The sequence below is a fragment of the Chenopodium quinoa genome, unplaced genomic scaffold (genome assembly GCF_001683475.1).
Source record: "Chenopodium quinoa cultivar QQ74 unplaced genomic scaffold, ASM168347v1, whole genome shotgun sequence".
Classification (NCBI taxonomy): domain Eukaryota; kingdom Viridiplantae; phylum Streptophyta; class Magnoliopsida; order Caryophyllales; family Amaranthaceae; genus Chenopodium; species Chenopodium quinoa.
Window position 1 is genome coordinate 634,625 of NW_018742810.1, and position 15,984 is coordinate 650,608.

The window sequence follows — 15,984 nt, forward strand, 5'->3', positions numbered from 1 at the left end:
GGGGAAGAGGCGGCCCCAGGTCAGGCGCTGAATTTGAGCCGAGTCTTCCATCATCTCTCAGACCAAGTCTTTCTTTTCCTGCTCGGCCTTTGCCGAGAGCTCCGCAGTGAGACTCTTCTGCTGAGTCGCCAAGCGCTCTTTAACGCGCTCCAAGGATTTCTCCAAGGCGTCGTATGTGGTCATTTTTTGGTGAAGAGGTCTCAGCTCGGCCTTGAGATTGTTGATGGTCGCCTCCAGCTCATTATTTCTCTTCTGGGCCGCCTCCAACTGAGTCCGGATAGCAGAGGTATCCTGCGCCTGATAATAAAGAATATCAATTGTCAAAATCTCATTTTGGGCAATTTGAAACATTGTCTTATCACAGTCAGAGGCGGCCATAGCTTTAGCAGCCTTTACCTCTTTGTTCTTCCTATCAAGCGGCTTGCGAAGGCCGTTCACTCGGAGCAGAGCCTGATCAAAAGGAAACAGGCGTCAGTTTTCAAACAAAAAACAGGCGTCCTGGAGTTTAAACGACGAGTATGCTAAGTATACCTCAGCCAGGACCCCTGCGATTCCGTCTAGGTCAAGGGTGCCGACACCCCTGACCGCCTCTCTCTCAGCCGGAGGGACGACTTTGATCATAGACTTGGCCACCTCGATCAGGTCCGGTTCCTGAGGGCCGGCTGCATCAAGCATAAACAAGCATGTTAGACCTAGTAAAAGGGAAGCAAGTCTGAATTCACAAGGACAGGTCCATACTCCTAGGCGGCCTGATTGGAGTTTGAGAGGGGGTGGCCGACTGTTTCTCAGCCACCGCATTTTTCTTGGCCGTGCCAGGAGAGCTCGCAACAGTCGTTCTCCGGGCCTTGGAGTCCGGCTGTTGGGAAGAAGAAGTTCTAGGAGTGCCCGTCTAAAAAAAAAACAACAAAATACGCGGTCAGTCTCTGCGTAAACCCAACTTCAAAAAGGAGTGTGTGTGAAAGGCTTGGAACTTACCAAAGGCGCCTCCTTGTTGGGAGAGTCGGTTGAAGATTGTTGCAAGATAGAGGCTCGCAACATAGCCGCCGCAGTCTTGGAAGCGGTGATCTTGCTCATGGCGTCCACTGCAAGGACAAAAACCAAAGTTAATAAAAAGTTATAACAAGTAATGCATGGCAAAAGAGAGTATTCGACAGGCCGGCTACCTCTGGAACACCGACTGCTGAGGCCACAGGTGGCCAAAAAAAGTACTCGTCATAGAGCCATTTGAAGCTCGGGACGCAGTGCAGGGGTACTTGCTCTCGCACCCCTGTAGTAGAGTCGACCCTCGACTCTACTTTGAAGAGTCCTTTGTCCAGAATCTCTCTCTTAGCCTTTGGAGGAACAGGCAGCATGCTACGGCCGCCTGCAAGAAGAGGCGGATCCCTGTTCCACCTGTTGAAGCGCTTGCTCAGCTCTGTGTCTGAACTTTCAATGATAAGGAAAGTGCTTCGCCAATCCTTCCACTTATTTTCTTTACCTCTTGTCATGAGGTAGCCTCTGTGGCTCGTCAATTGATACCAGCCGGTACCGCCTGCCTTAGGGGTTCGGCTGAGGTAATTCATGTGGGCGAAAGCCTCGAAGTTTGGCTCCACCCCGTGCAGTTCGCACCCGGCCACATAGCCGAGAACGTTGAACCAGGAGTTTGGGGCTAACTGCCATAACCCCAACTCATACCCATCCAAGATCCGCTGAACAGCCGGATGTAATGGGAAGCGCAGACCAGCCCTGATGGTCGCCTCGTAGCAGCCAAAGAAGGCGCTATCATAACTAGTACCAGCCGGCCAGACGACTGTGTCTTCTGGATCCGACACAAAAACTAAAAAGTCGGGGCCCATTGTGTGGTTCGCAATAAAGCTCCCCACTTTCTCTTGCATGGCCTTGATCCGGCCTTTGGGGACAGTGCAGTAGTAAGGGGTGTTTTGCTCTCTGTAAGAGGCGGACGGCTCCGCCCAATTGTCCCCCTTCTCAAGTGCGTGAGAAAGCCTCGCCTCTTGTAGGCGGTTGTTTTTCTCTTTTGTGTCTAGAGAAATATGACCAGAAGAACTAGACTCGGACTCGTCCTCTAACGAATCCGAAGAGGACGACTCCTCTCCTCTCCCAGAGGGGCCCGCCTCCTCTCCTTCGATAGGAGCAGGAGAAAAGTTAGACATGTCAATTGTAAAATGGGAAGGGACCACCTTGACCCCTCCCTCAGAGTTGTCGGCGGCCAAGCCGCCTTGGTTTACTTCAGCATCCGGCGCCTGGTCAGATGTCTCACTAATCGGCACCTGGTAGGAGGAGCTGTCTGAGTTTGTGATCCTAGCAGTTCTTTTTGTTCTGTCCATTATGTTCTGCATAGACATAGAGACAGTCGGACTTTGTATAAAGGGCAAAGATTGGTTCGGAAAAGGGCAGGCGGCACTCCTAGTCCTAGATTCAGCCGTCCCCGGTGACCGGCTGATCACTAACCTAGGTCGTGTCGTGTGCTTCCGTGGTGCCATTTCCAAAAGAAAAAATAAAGAAAAGTTAAAAGAGTGAGAGAACCGACGGTTACCTGAACGAGTGAAATTGACGGAGTTCTGAAAAATTCTGAGCAGCCGGCTTGTCAAAGCAGGCGGTAGGCTGAAAGAGTCCGGAATGTCAGAGCAAGTTCAGGGGTCCAAATGCTCTCTTCAAAAGTTCTCAAGTGTGAAAATGACTAAAGTCAACACACCCTTATATAGGCGAAAATGAGAAGGCGAAGGGTCACTCCCAAATTCAAAATTTGGGCGGGAGAACCTCTCAGCCTTTCACCGAGTGACACCTGTAGCAGGTCGTCGCCTGTTACGGTGTGACACCTGTCACAGGTCACACGTGACCAGTCACGTGCCACCTGTGAGGGGCAAATGATTAGGGGATTTTTATCCACCAATCACCATCTGACAAGTGGACCAGTCAGGTACCGCCATGTGTCCGCCACATGGGCCAATAGGAGCCTCCCACGTGTCAACCATATATTCGTCCTCCGTGGACCAATTGCGACATGACACGTGTCCATTCATGCCAAAAGGATAAATCAGCCAACAAGGCCCAATCTTTGGGAAGCTCAGTCAGCCTTAGGTTTAACCTAAACCTAGTATTGGCACGCATCCCAAGGAATATAAATATGCCCATTAATCCTCATTAAGGAGGAGGACGCACATTTAACACTCTCACCTAGAGAGACTAAATTACATTTTCGCATTAATTACTCTTTAATCAAGTACGAACTTGACCGTTGGAGGCGGATCTTCAATCATCCGGAGCATCTGTTTGTTTTGCAGGTACAGACGTCCGGTTCCAGTCTCGAAATTGTAACTCTCCCACAGGACATCAGAAAACCCCGAAACAAGGGTTATGGGCTTAAAGCCCGTTTTCCCCTTTGAATGACACGTGTCATGCTCTAATTGGCTCATTGAGCGCTGAGCTAGGGACACGTGTTGCATTAGCATAGGTCCATTTGTCAGGGGTATTTTTACTTCCAAACATTACCCTAAAAAATTAAGAAAAACACAATGCAAATTATACATTGGAATTAAAGTACAAAAACCAAATTATACATTGGAATTAAAAATTAAAAAAAAAAAAACAAATGCAAATTGTACTTTAATTTCTTTCCCAAAAAAAATAAAAATAAAAAGGTAAAAAACTAAAGCAATTATGAGCTAGATTGTACTTTAATACAAAGTTAAACGGAGGGAGTATGTATTTTGTTTGTTTCCTTAATAAAAGAATTTAAAGTAGAAGTGGAAGGGTGACAAATGATGGCCGCCGAGAGAAAATTACGAGAAGGAAAATGATTTCAACTGAGATAATTATACTTCACCCTGGTCTTTACAAACCGAACAAAGGAAAACGCTGAAATCATTTTCTTAGAAAATATTATACAACGTCCAGCCATATACCACATGAAAGTTTCACTATTTAAGTTTATGATTTCCCTTAATTCAACAATTATTTAAGTACTATAAGGTCTATAGCTCATAACTTATACTATTGCACATCTTGAAAATAGTTATAAAGCTATTACTCGTGTTTCATACTTTCATGTGTACGGAGTAATATAAATTTAGATCTAGTTATATTTTAAGGTATCAAGTATTCTCGTGTTTAATACTTTCATGTGTTACACACTTACACAATTTTGTTATAGAATTTAATTGGGCCTTAGAGCGATACAAGTTCAGCCCATTTTACGCTGAGATCTATTTTATAATTTTTTTGTTCAGGCCCAATGTTAAACTACTCAATAAATTCTGGTCAGGCCCATTACTAAGTGAGGTTTTAGTAGGGGTTTTTGGGAAGTCAAAGACGACCGCCGTTAACTACTTAGGTTTCCGTTACAAAACATCCTGTACATTCTAAAAATACAAAAAAGGAAAGTTTCCCATAAAGTTTCTGACAGGTGGCAAAAAAAGAAAGCGCGTGACTGTTACACGCTTGGACCACGCGTGTGGCTAATATGTCTGAAAATTGACCAATCAACAAGATCACTCAAAACTACTAAAGGACAGTGGCTTCTCAATTTAACGAAAGATCAAAGTTGAGACTATCTTTGTTTCCTATCCAAACTTGAATATAACTACACCACAAAAATTGCAAATTATGAAATTTAATTGTTGGATTTAATATGTGAAAGCAACTACCTTAAGTAAAAGTGGGAATTTATTTCTAAGGATTTGGGTTCGTTGTGGAACTGGGCATACAGTTTCAATTTGTGGCCCAATTGTAGGTTGTAGTTCCATCATTTTCTTCATTTGGTAGCCCATCGATTTATCACTCCTTTTCTTTTTTCTCGAAAATGCATTTTTGGACACTATTTTTTACATTGTTGTACCACTCGAATACTCGATCAATGGATATATCATATATTGTACTTTAATATGATTAGAATCATTAGATTAAATGAGAGTGTACATCTTACATTTGTGCAACTGTCTATATATTTTTTAAAATACCGTATTTTTTGTTCAGTTGTTTACATTGACAATTAAAAAGGTGTACTTGATTTATGATGGATTCTGGATCGTTAATCTATTATCAAACAAAACTAACTCACAATTTGAAATAACTCTTTATTAAAAATTAAATTTACAAGTTATTTGTTAGTTAATGAGACTACATAAGTCAATTTGATGTTACATAAACATTATAAGGATCTCAAGCTCGCCAACATTGTCGTTTGTGTCTATTAGAAATGGTGGTACTCCTGGTAATATGCAAAATGATGGATATGGATTATGAGCGCATCATTGATTTGGTTAGAGGTGAGTTGAATTTGAGCCAAACCTAGACTTGGATCAAATAAAATTAGAAGGGACCCTTTTTTTTTTTTATCTCTTCGAGAGAAAATCAAAAGGGACTTAATGTAGCCCAAATTGAGGAATTTTGATTCAGAATACATTTCTTAAAAATAACTTTTTTTTCAAGAATTTAGCCCACGAAGAATGAAAACTTACATAATTGTATATGCTTTATCGCTAGACAAGTAGACAGGGTAGCTAATAAAGTCAATGCGAAAGCTATCTTCAAAATTTGATTTTTGTAAAATGGTAAATTTAAAATTATTTAACAAGTCAAAATCGATCTAAAACAAGATAATTAAGTCCAAAACTCTACCATTTAAAAAAAAAAAAAAAAAGTTCAAAACTCTAAGTCCATCTAAATTAAAATAATTTTGTTCTAGTATTCAATCCATCAAAATGAAATTCCAATCCTTCAATCCAAATTCCAAATAATTCTAATTCGATTTTGGACCTTTGCACAACCCAATAACGATCGGAAAACAAATGAATTTTCTACCTACAAAAGACCCCGTAGGGCCACAGTGATCCACGTGGACGGCTACAACAGCGAGTGACATCTACATTTCCTCAAACCCGCCCGCGAGTAGAATAGCGCTGCTATAATTTTATCAACCCATTCAAACCATCTAATAATTTCACTTACTACTACTCCATTTTCTACTTTGTACCAACAAACGCCGTCACCAACTCACTTCTACCTGAAATCTCTCACTCTTTTTCTCTCTCTTCCCTCAATTTCGTCTCTAAACTCGAGATTGATTCATCTTAGAGAGAGAATCAAAGAGGAGAGATCGAAATTTCTGTCTCTTTCGAACGAATTAATTCTTCGATCGATCGAATTCACCGGAAATTCCTGCAATCTCCGATCTCGATTTCTAGGGTTCCGGCGACTCCATTTTTGTACTTTTTCCGATTCTTTGATTTTAATATTGTATTCGGATTTTAATGGCGTCGGAAGATGTGAAGACGAGTGAAGCAGCTGTTTCGACGATTGTAAACTTGGCGGAAGAAGCGAAGATTGCTAGAGAAGGTGTTAAGGCTCCTGGTTATGCTATTCTTACTATTTGCAAGTCTCTCGTTGCTGGTGGTGTTGCCGGCGGAGTGTTAGTTCTCTCACTCATCCTCTTTGTATTTCTAAAATGTTGATGGAATTGAAAGCATTTTGATGAAATTGATTTGTGAAGAAACTCTGTGATCTTTTTGGTTTTTTGGAAAATTTGATCGTTTATTTATTGTTTTATGCAAATTTTATTTAAATTGATGTTTGGTAAGTTTCGTTATTTTGTTTTGATTTGGATGAATCTGTGGTCCCTGTTTTGTTGTTGCTGTGGATGTGCATTTTTTGTTGTAGATTATTCCAAAAATGTTGTCTTTATTTTTAGTTTATTAGCTTCAATCCCCTGGATTTGGATCTTGCTATTGTTTCTCAATTGTAAAGAAGTAAAATTTTTAAGTCTTAAGTGTTGGGGGATTGGGTTTTTTGAATTTGTGATATCTGGGTTTATTGATATGGATCTGCAAATATACTAGTCTGTTTTTCATGGGGTTGTTTTTGTGTGATCGCCGAAAAAAGGAGGGAGAAACAGATTTTGGGATAAGTTCTTGTTGTAGATTTTGTAGTTTGCAAGTGTTTAATTTATATGGGATCGAAAGAAGCAATCAAAAAGGAGCTGGAGTTGAAATTAAGGTTTTAGGAAGCAGCAATGCTTGGGAATGAAGTTGTTTATGGAAGCGGGGAGGATTAAAACTTTATGTTTATTTGAATGCTTGACTGATCATTTGGTCACATGGTCGATACTGTGTTGGTCACAGTTCAAAACTACAATAGCTTTTGATGCTGCAAGGTAGAGTTTGTGGTTTATTGAGTATTGAAAATTTTTGGGTTATTTCTTTTAGCTTGTTGGGTTTAGGAGAGAATACACTCTATTTGTTAGATGGTTGTGGTTGGATTTGGCATTTGATGTTGAACTTTGATCCTTGGAAGCATTGGTGTGTTGATGTTCTTGATTTGGGATGTGTATTTTTTTTATTGGTTCAAGAAGCCTGTATTATTGAAGATTAACAGCTTCTTACTTTCTTCCGATATTGTTATATGAGTGTAGGTTTCATTATTGATGATCACAGAAGTAATTGTATCGTTAATTTTGGGTGCTTAACTTAACTCTCATGGGAGAAAGAGATGGCTTTAAATATGATGTCCCTTTTTTTTTTTTTTTTTTTGGGCGAAGACTTGCTGAAGGAACGATAAAAGTATGGTCTTCTTATGTGGCAAAAAGTTAGGATTTTGGGAGAAAGGAGAAAGATATTACTCATATTAGTCATGGAGTTAATTAAATTTTCAATTGATTGTAATTTTGGCTATGATCACTGGACTGAAGCACTAAGAAAAAGGGTCCTAGTGGCATCGGAACATTGCAGTGTCAGTTTGATTATGCAGTGCTTACTGCTAAGTTACTGCTCCTCTACTCTATATGATTGCCTTTTCTGGTTTTCTGTATGGTTTTGTAAAAATTAGGGGATGTTTGCCTCTATATAGCCTTTTGAAAATTTTAGGGTATAATTCTTATGTTTCATGCCATTGGATATGTGTCTCAGGTCACGAACTGCTGTTGCTCCCTTAGAACGCCTAAAAATATTGCTCCAGGTATTCTTCTATTCTTCATAGCTGCTTCCTATTGGGTTTAGTACTGTTATTTATCGGTTTCAGCAGAAAATAAGGAAAATCATTTTGCACACCTTTCACACCTTTTAATTGCGGTGTTAAACATAATATTCCAGGTTCAAAATCCACATAGCATTAAATACAACGGAACCGTTCAAGGGTTGAAATATATATGGCAGACTGAGGGATTACGAGGATTGTTCAAGGGTAATGGAACAAATTGTGCACGTATTGTGCCAAATTCCGCAGTCAAGTTTTTCAGCTATGAGCAAGCATCTAAGTAAGTTTCTTTTTCTACATTTGAGTAACATGATCTTAGTTGCCATGTAAAGTTTTGAAATTGCTTCTCATGTGGAAGTTTTACTTTTTTATTTTTTGTCTTAGGAGGAATATAATTTATTATTTTTAGTTCTAGACACTTGGCTCTACCTCCTGAACCCCTGGTTGCATATACATACCTTGTGCAGCTCTTGCTGGGATTCTCTTCACTTGGTCAGTTGCTAGGAATCCCTTTAAAGGTGGTTGTGAAATAAATATTAAGATGAAGAATTGAAGAGACAGGCAATGTTGTATCTAATGTGCCATTTGCTTCTGAATTGGTCTCTGGCTAGTGTAGCACCATTGGTGTGGCATTCTTGAGCTTCTAGAATGTTATAACGGATGTGTGCAATGGAGCGATTTGGGAACTCACCCTCAAACACAATATAGAATAAATAGCAAAACACGACAATAAAATAGACAATGTTTATGATGAAATTTAAATCTCCTCCCCTCAACAAAATATTGTTTTATTAAGTTCCTACAAAAAAAGACTAAGATTTTCCACCTCAATAAAATCATCATTGATGAACCATCATTAAACCATTATTTTTAATTTTCTACAAGCCTAAACCCCCCTAGAAACTCACATCAACTAGGATATTTTACTTGCTTCCCAAGCCTAAATAATCCTAGATTGATTATACACACCTAAAATATATCCAGTTTCCTAATTACAATCCTCATCTAACTAGGAAAGCATAAAAGATAGAAATAAATAAAATATACATCATATCTTTTCCTAAAACAAATCTCGTTGGTATTTGGCAAGTTTAGTTTATTTCCTAACATAGAATTTATAGACCTTAGTTTACAGGCTTAGTCTTCTCTATTAGTATGTTATTGACGAGTGACCGAAAAGTACTTTATAAAAAAAGACATGTCTAAAGATGGATTTATCGAGTGTCAATTGATATCCCATTTAATCGTTAGTGAGTAGTGAGTGCTGATTGCTTTCTACTGTTTTTTCAGGGGCATATTATGGCTGCATCGACAACAGAGTGGCAATGGTACTCCTAATTTTTTAATTCCTGTTAATGTTTTCATATTGTGTGATTTTTTTTTTTCTTGCTTCGTTACCCTGCTGTCACGGGTTCATTGTGTTTCTTGTTGGATCATATTATTTCCTACATGATAAATTTGATTAGTTCTGAATAATCCCGTCTAATATTGCCCAGCCGCTGTTCTAGTAAGGAGAATATTCATTTATATAGTACAGACGAGAAGGCTTAAAAGTTTCACACAAAACTTTAAGGTTCTAGTTTCATTGACATCATAATTCTTTTATGTATAGCAACTATAATAGCCTAAGTATGGATCACAACATGGCCATAACGAAACCGGAGGTACAATCATACTCAGCCTCATCCTTATTTGGTATAGAATGATAGAGTTTTTTGAATGATCCACATGATTGTTTCATATAAACATCCTTGCATATTGTTTAATTGCATATGCATGTTTATTGGTGTCAATTCTCTAGTCTGTCCCATGCCACGTTACCAACCACGTTAGCACATGAAATTTCTGTTTCTTGGAGATTTTATCATGTGCTAGTTTTTGGAATTCTATTGGAGGTTGAATCCCGATGCTGGACTTCTGGATAAACCTTAGAAATAATATGTTTCTTGCTTTGATTGTCAATTTCAGCGGACGCTGAACTCACTCCTTTATTGCGCCTTGGGGCCGGAGCAACTGCTGGCATCATAGCAATGTCTGCAACTTACCCTATGGACATGGTGCGGGGCAGGATTACTGTACAGGTATTATGAATTAACATCTCCGCAAATTATTATAATTCACACTAAGGTTCTTTTGTAATTTGCTTCAAATGACATTTGCCTGTGACCTTTGTTTTCAGACTGATAAGTCACCTTACCAGTACAGAGGCATGATCCATGCGCTGTCTACTATTCTTCGTGAGGAAGGTCCAAGAGCTTTATACAAGGGTTGGCTTCCCTCTGTTATTGGAGTTGTAAGTTCTTTGACTTAAAATACTCTATGGATCCAGTTGTTTTACTTTCAAGTGTGTTCAATAGTTTTGGTTTGGAGTTAATTTTGCATCAGCTAGTTATCAAGCAATAACAACATACTTATGGCTGAAACATAGCTTTTTGTCTATCGTCAGTTCGTCACACATAAAGGCAGTGCTGCAGTATGCTTGTGTTCTCAATTTGTTAGTAAAATGGATATTGATTCTTGCTGTGCTATACGCAATCCGTTGCATAGACCAAATTTTAGGGCTAAAGTTGCTGATATATGTATGTGTGCTGTGCAGATAAGAAATAGTGGACCTCATATGCCTTAGGCTCAAGAATTTGAATCTTTGTGGGAGGGTTTGTTTCTTGGAAATTTAATATACAAAGTATTGGTGGAACTGCCACTCATTTAGCTGAAGTCTTGTGTAATTCTGTGATTGGTCTGCTAGATCTTTTTAGCTTGTTTGCTGTTCAAATCTTATATGCAAATTGATTTTGCCTTATGCAGGTTTGCTTGCATGTTTTAATGTTTGTTCTTACTCATCTGCTTGTCACTTGTAGATTCCTTATGTTGGCCTCAATTTTGCCGTGTATGAGTCATTAAAGGAATGGTTGGTGAAAGCTAGGCCATTTGGATTAGTCCAAGATAGTGAGTTGAGCGTGACAACAAGGCTTGGATGTGGTGCTGTGGCGGGGACTATTGGCCAAACCGTTGCTTACCCTCTCGACGTTATTCGTAGAAGGATGCAAATGGTGGGGTGGAACAACGCTTCATCTATAGTCACTGGTGACGGGAGGGGCAAGGTCCCATTGCAATATAATGGCATGATTGATACATTTAGAAAGACGGTTAGACATGAGGGTTTCGGAGCTCTGTACAAAGGCCTGGTCCCTAATTCAGTAAAGGTCAGTGTTCAACATGCCTTGTAATATGCTTTCAAACTATCTGCTGCTGCCAGTCTTGTTGTGGCTTATAGCCCAGTTTCCTTTATGATCAGACATAGCACATATGAGTCAGTTGCTTATATTTGTGGCTTATGCTTGTATCTCTTATTTTCTCCAGGTCGTGCCATCCATATCAATAGCATTTGTGACATATGAGGTGGTGAAAGATATCTTGGGAGTTGAAATGAGAATATCAGACTGAAGTTGCTGATTCGGGCTCTTAAACTCTGATATAATTTTTCTTCTTTTGGTAGGCAATTGGAAGAAATAGGTAAATTTTGGTTGATGTATTGTATTTTTGCCCGATTAGAACAAGCTAAACTAGTACCAGGTGCTAGCCTGTTTTATATGTTGCTTTTCTGTTACCTCCTGTCTAGGGATCCTTCAGAATATTCTAATTACCTCAGTTTTTCAAATGCTTATTTGTAATAAGTAGTTGCAAATAATAAATTGATGGATCCATTTGCAGATTTCGAAGAGACATTCTGTTGGATGTTTATGTCTGCTATACCGTCTCTTGTATATTGCATAGGCCATCTCCTGCTTGATTTTTTGTGCTTGGAATTAAATGCTCCATGCTGCCTTTGTAAAATCAAAGATGCTTTTAAAGTACACATTTTTGTGGCTCTCGTCGGTTGTATGACGATACTAGTATTATAGTACAAAACTTGTCCTTACTCCTTGGCCATGCTCGGGTTTTATAAATAGTAACTGAAAAATCCTTTAATTAACTATAGTAATTTTCAATTTATTTGCTTTATTCAACAGTTTTGATGAAGTAATTTCATGACTTGTAATCTTACCTCTCTTATCGATGTTTGAGTTAGTTTGATACTGTTAATATACCATATTGATCATCTTTCTTAAATACGTGCCGTTGCAAGTATATAAACGGAGAAAGTATATTTCTACGAAGAAATTCTGTGGAGAGATAATTTGCTGCAGTAAGTCTAGTAACTGTTACTTTAATACTTCATGTGTATTATTTACATAAAGATTTACAAATAAGACCTGGGAGATAATTAGATAAGTCTCATGGATCTCTGTATATTTAGGAATTAGGATATCATCCTCTTTCTATCCCTGAGCTGCTACACTTAAGATTACAGAAGATAATCAAGCCAAAATCTTTCAAAGTGAACACTAACTCATACTATACAGCCATTATACTCAGACTACCAGACTAGTACGGAATACGCTTAAAATTTTACACCATCACGACAGTTAAGATTACTACGCGAAGCTCTTCACATTTTTCGGCCATGCCTGATCACAAGAGGAAAAAAAAATGTAATAAGCACCGTAATCATGTTAGGCAAAGAGTATAGATGGTACATGAGCTGTTCGGATTGAGTCAATTCGAGTCATATGTAGACCCGGTTTCCATTTTCTGATACAGGACAGGCTTAAAAAGATGTCAGGTCTAGTCTATGTCTAGAAACTACTACAAGATCCCTGCATAAGTTGTGCATACCTGGAATCTAGAACCTTGGTTTGCAATTTTGATCGCGATGCCTGTCGATCAGCAATCTTAAGCTCATCGAACCCACGTTTACGAGCACGCAACTTTGATACAAGGGCCTTAACATCTTGTTGCTCTTTAACACTAATCTCATTCATGTCCTCATATTCTGATACCTCTTGTTCAGATAAACTAAGGGAAGCAATGATCATAACCAAGTTTAACTCAATAAGGAACGACGAATCTGGCCTCACTGAACACGCATTCTCATTTTCCTCTTCTACTTGCTGATTTTGTTCCTCTTGATCATAATATATTTTCTCAGTTACTTCAGCCATTTTTCCTATTTTTATCAACCTCCTTTAACACCTGCATATGTAAATTAAACTAATTTAAGTAAAATTCTCTTAGAAACATCTGGTTAAGAATAATTGATAAAGTCATAAATTTATAAAATGTTGTTTAAATTTCTTATTTCATTTAATTAAGGGAAAATGAGCTTCAGCATGGAAAATTAAGTAGAAATTAGCTGTATTTTGTTTTTATGTAACATACTTTTAAAATTGAAATTTACCCAGAAATTGATCAGATGCGATGCAGAAAACGAAAAAATAAGATGAACATGAAATTATAGCTGCCATTACCATGGATCATGATGATATATCTGCTGAATGAAATCATAGTTAAATGAATCAAAATTGTATGAAAATTTCAGCAATTTAAAGACTATCATATTTGATCACCTTTGAATTATGAGGAAACAGAAATAGCAATGAATTGAAAACTTGTAATATATAAGAAATGAATCAAAAGCTACAGAAAATAAGAAATAATCAAGAATTTCAAGATGAAAATATGCGTACCTGAAATGGAGTTCAAAAGGGAATAACCGGTGACCGGTTAACCAATAGAAGAAAATAAGGAGTGAGAGCTCTGTTTTTACGAAGTCCTACAATAAGATTGAATAGTACTATAGGATAAAAAAAATTGTTCTTTCAAAACACCAAAAATATAGGTGTTGTAACTTTGTAGTAGCAAGTAACCTTGAATTTGGGAAAGTAGTGAGATTAGCAAACATTATACATAACATAATCCATGAATGGTTGACTTAACAATTGAAGAAAATTGCGCCTCTGATTGAGACACATGTATGTAGTCTATTCCAAGGATCAAGGGTATGGGTATACACCGTCAATAACAACTACTCGTCTAGCCTCAACTATAAATTCATTTTAATGGAATTTTAACCCTAACCTCATATTATAAGGTGCTTTAATTACTCGCATTTTAACTATGATAAACTTAGGACTTGTTTAGTTCACCTTATTTTTACTTATTTCAGAAAAAATAAGTTCAGATCAGATCAGATCAGAAAAAATAAGTTCAGATCAGATCAAACCAGAAAAAATAAGTTCAGATCAAATACAAATTATTATTATTATTATTATTACTACTACTACTACTACTACTACTACTACTACTACTACTACTACTACTACTACTACTACTACTATTATTATTATTAAATAGCACAAACAATAAACGATAATAATTAAAATTTCATTATAAGCTCCAAATCATAAACGTTTACAAATATAATTTTCATCACAAGAAGTTCCAAATTTCCTTCGCTATATTAAGTTGTACTTCGTTCATTACTGCTTTACGATTCTCATTAAACAAATCATAATCTGCTCTTGGTTCGATTTCTATACCACTATCAATGGGTATATCCAATTCATGTAATCGAATAAAATTGTGAAGTGTGAATGTAGCAACCATAATTGCCAATTGATGTTTAGTGTCCATATTTGGCATCATTGTCAATATTTTCCATCGAGATTTTAATTGTCCAAAACATCTCTCGATCGTTGTTCGAAGTGAAGAGTGAATATAATTAAAAAGTTCAAGTATGCCTTGAGGTGGAAAACATAATACTTTGCTTTTTCCTATAAACACCCTCTTCAGATCAAAACAATAATACTTGATCAAGTGGTTTTAACAAAAATATTTGAATATCTTCTTACAAAATATTACTTTTTTTCCTACAAAAAAAAAAGCAATTATAAACAAGCCTAACGTTTCTTATACAAAAAAATTAATATCTTGGTACAACATATTATGTATATTTTCATTTTTTTTTAATTTTATATTTTTGGTAACAAGCCTAACGTTTCCCATAAATAAAAAATTTTAAATTTCATATTCTCTTTCCTCTTATTCTGTCAAATACTTTTGCTTTATACAATTTTTTATTCTTCCACTTACCCCACAAGCTCCATATATTATTACGTTTACCAATTTTTCCTAAAACTCCCCACATGTAGAAATGGAGAAGGTATTTAAAATCGAAGGGAGTATACGTATAAGGTTTTCAATAATAATAGCTACGCATTACTTTATTAAAATTAGTACAAAATAACATAGAAAATGTTGCTAGTTCAAACAAACGATAAAATCAAATCCGATACATCATAAATCCATATTATTATTTAAGAATTAAGGTATTTGAAAACAAGTCAACTCTCTTTTTTCTATATAGAAAAAAGCTATGATAAATTTAATCTGTAATTTAGTTTTTTTAGGATCCCCATTTTAATACTTTCTTATAAAAATAACTCATTTATGAAGTGGGATATTGTAAATAGTAAAATTATCAAATATTCCAATTCTATTACCTTATACTATCTAATAATTTTAATACTTATAGGTTTCTTTAAAAAATTTGTAGGTCTATACTACTACTACTACTACTACTACTACTACTACTACTAATAATAATAATAATAATAATAATAATAACCATAATAATAATAATAATAATAATAATAATAATAATAATAATAATAATAATCATAACAATAATAATTAAACATCAATATTGATTAACATTAAAAGTAGAATATTGAAATAATTAAAATAAGTTCAAATCAGATCAGATCAGAAAATATAAGTTCAGATCAGATCAGAAAATATAAGTTCAGATCAGATCAGATCAGAAAAAATAAATTCAGATTAGATCAGATCAGAAAATATAAGTTCAGATCAGATCAGCTTAAATCAGGTGAACTAAACAAAGCCTAGTGCTTGTTTAGTTGGATGTAGGAAGTAGAAACTCCTATGAAATCGCAATGTACATGAAATTGTAATTCCTTAGAATTATCAAAAATTGTTTGGTTGGATGTAGAAATTTTTACTTCCAATGGGAATAATAATTTAATTCCTCCATTTTATGAGAAATATAATTTTCTAGGATAATCACCATGATTATAAGGTGTTTTGACTGCTCGTCTTTTAACTATGACAAACTTAGAG

At 36.8% G+C, this 15,984-nt stretch overlaps 2 protein-coding genes across 2 annotated transcripts; one reads left to right on the forward strand and one right to left on the reverse strand.

Moving 5' to 3' along the window:
- Positions 1-5,928: 5,928 nt before the first annotated feature.
- On the forward strand, positions 5,929-11,819 carry LOC110725178 (mitochondrial adenine nucleotide transporter ADNT1-like). The gene is made up of 8 exons (XM_021904656.1): positions 5,929-6,406; positions 7,899-7,947; positions 8,082-8,245; positions 9,256-9,293; positions 9,934-10,046; positions 10,145-10,258; positions 10,824-11,168; positions 11,326-11,819. The coding sequence occupies exons 1-8, from the start codon at positions 6,249-6,251 to the stop codon at positions 11,407-11,409; spliced, it is 1,065 nt and encodes a 354-aa protein (XP_021760348.1). The 5' UTR covers positions 5,929-6,248; the 3' UTR covers positions 11,410-11,819.
- Positions 11,820-12,142: 323 nt separating this feature from the next.
- On the reverse strand, positions 12,143-13,773 carry LOC110725179. Its single transcript, XM_021904657.1, has 3 exons — positions 13,533-13,773; positions 12,682-13,038; positions 12,143-12,473 (listed from the first exon to the last, which is right to left on the reverse strand). Exons 2-3 carry the CDS (start codon positions 13,005-13,007, stop codon positions 12,455-12,457), a joined length of 345 nt encoding a protein of 114 aa, XP_021760349.1. The 5' UTR covers positions 13,008-13,038; positions 13,533-13,773; the 3' UTR covers positions 12,143-12,454.
- Between the last annotated feature and the right edge of the window lie 2,211 nt (positions 13,774-15,984).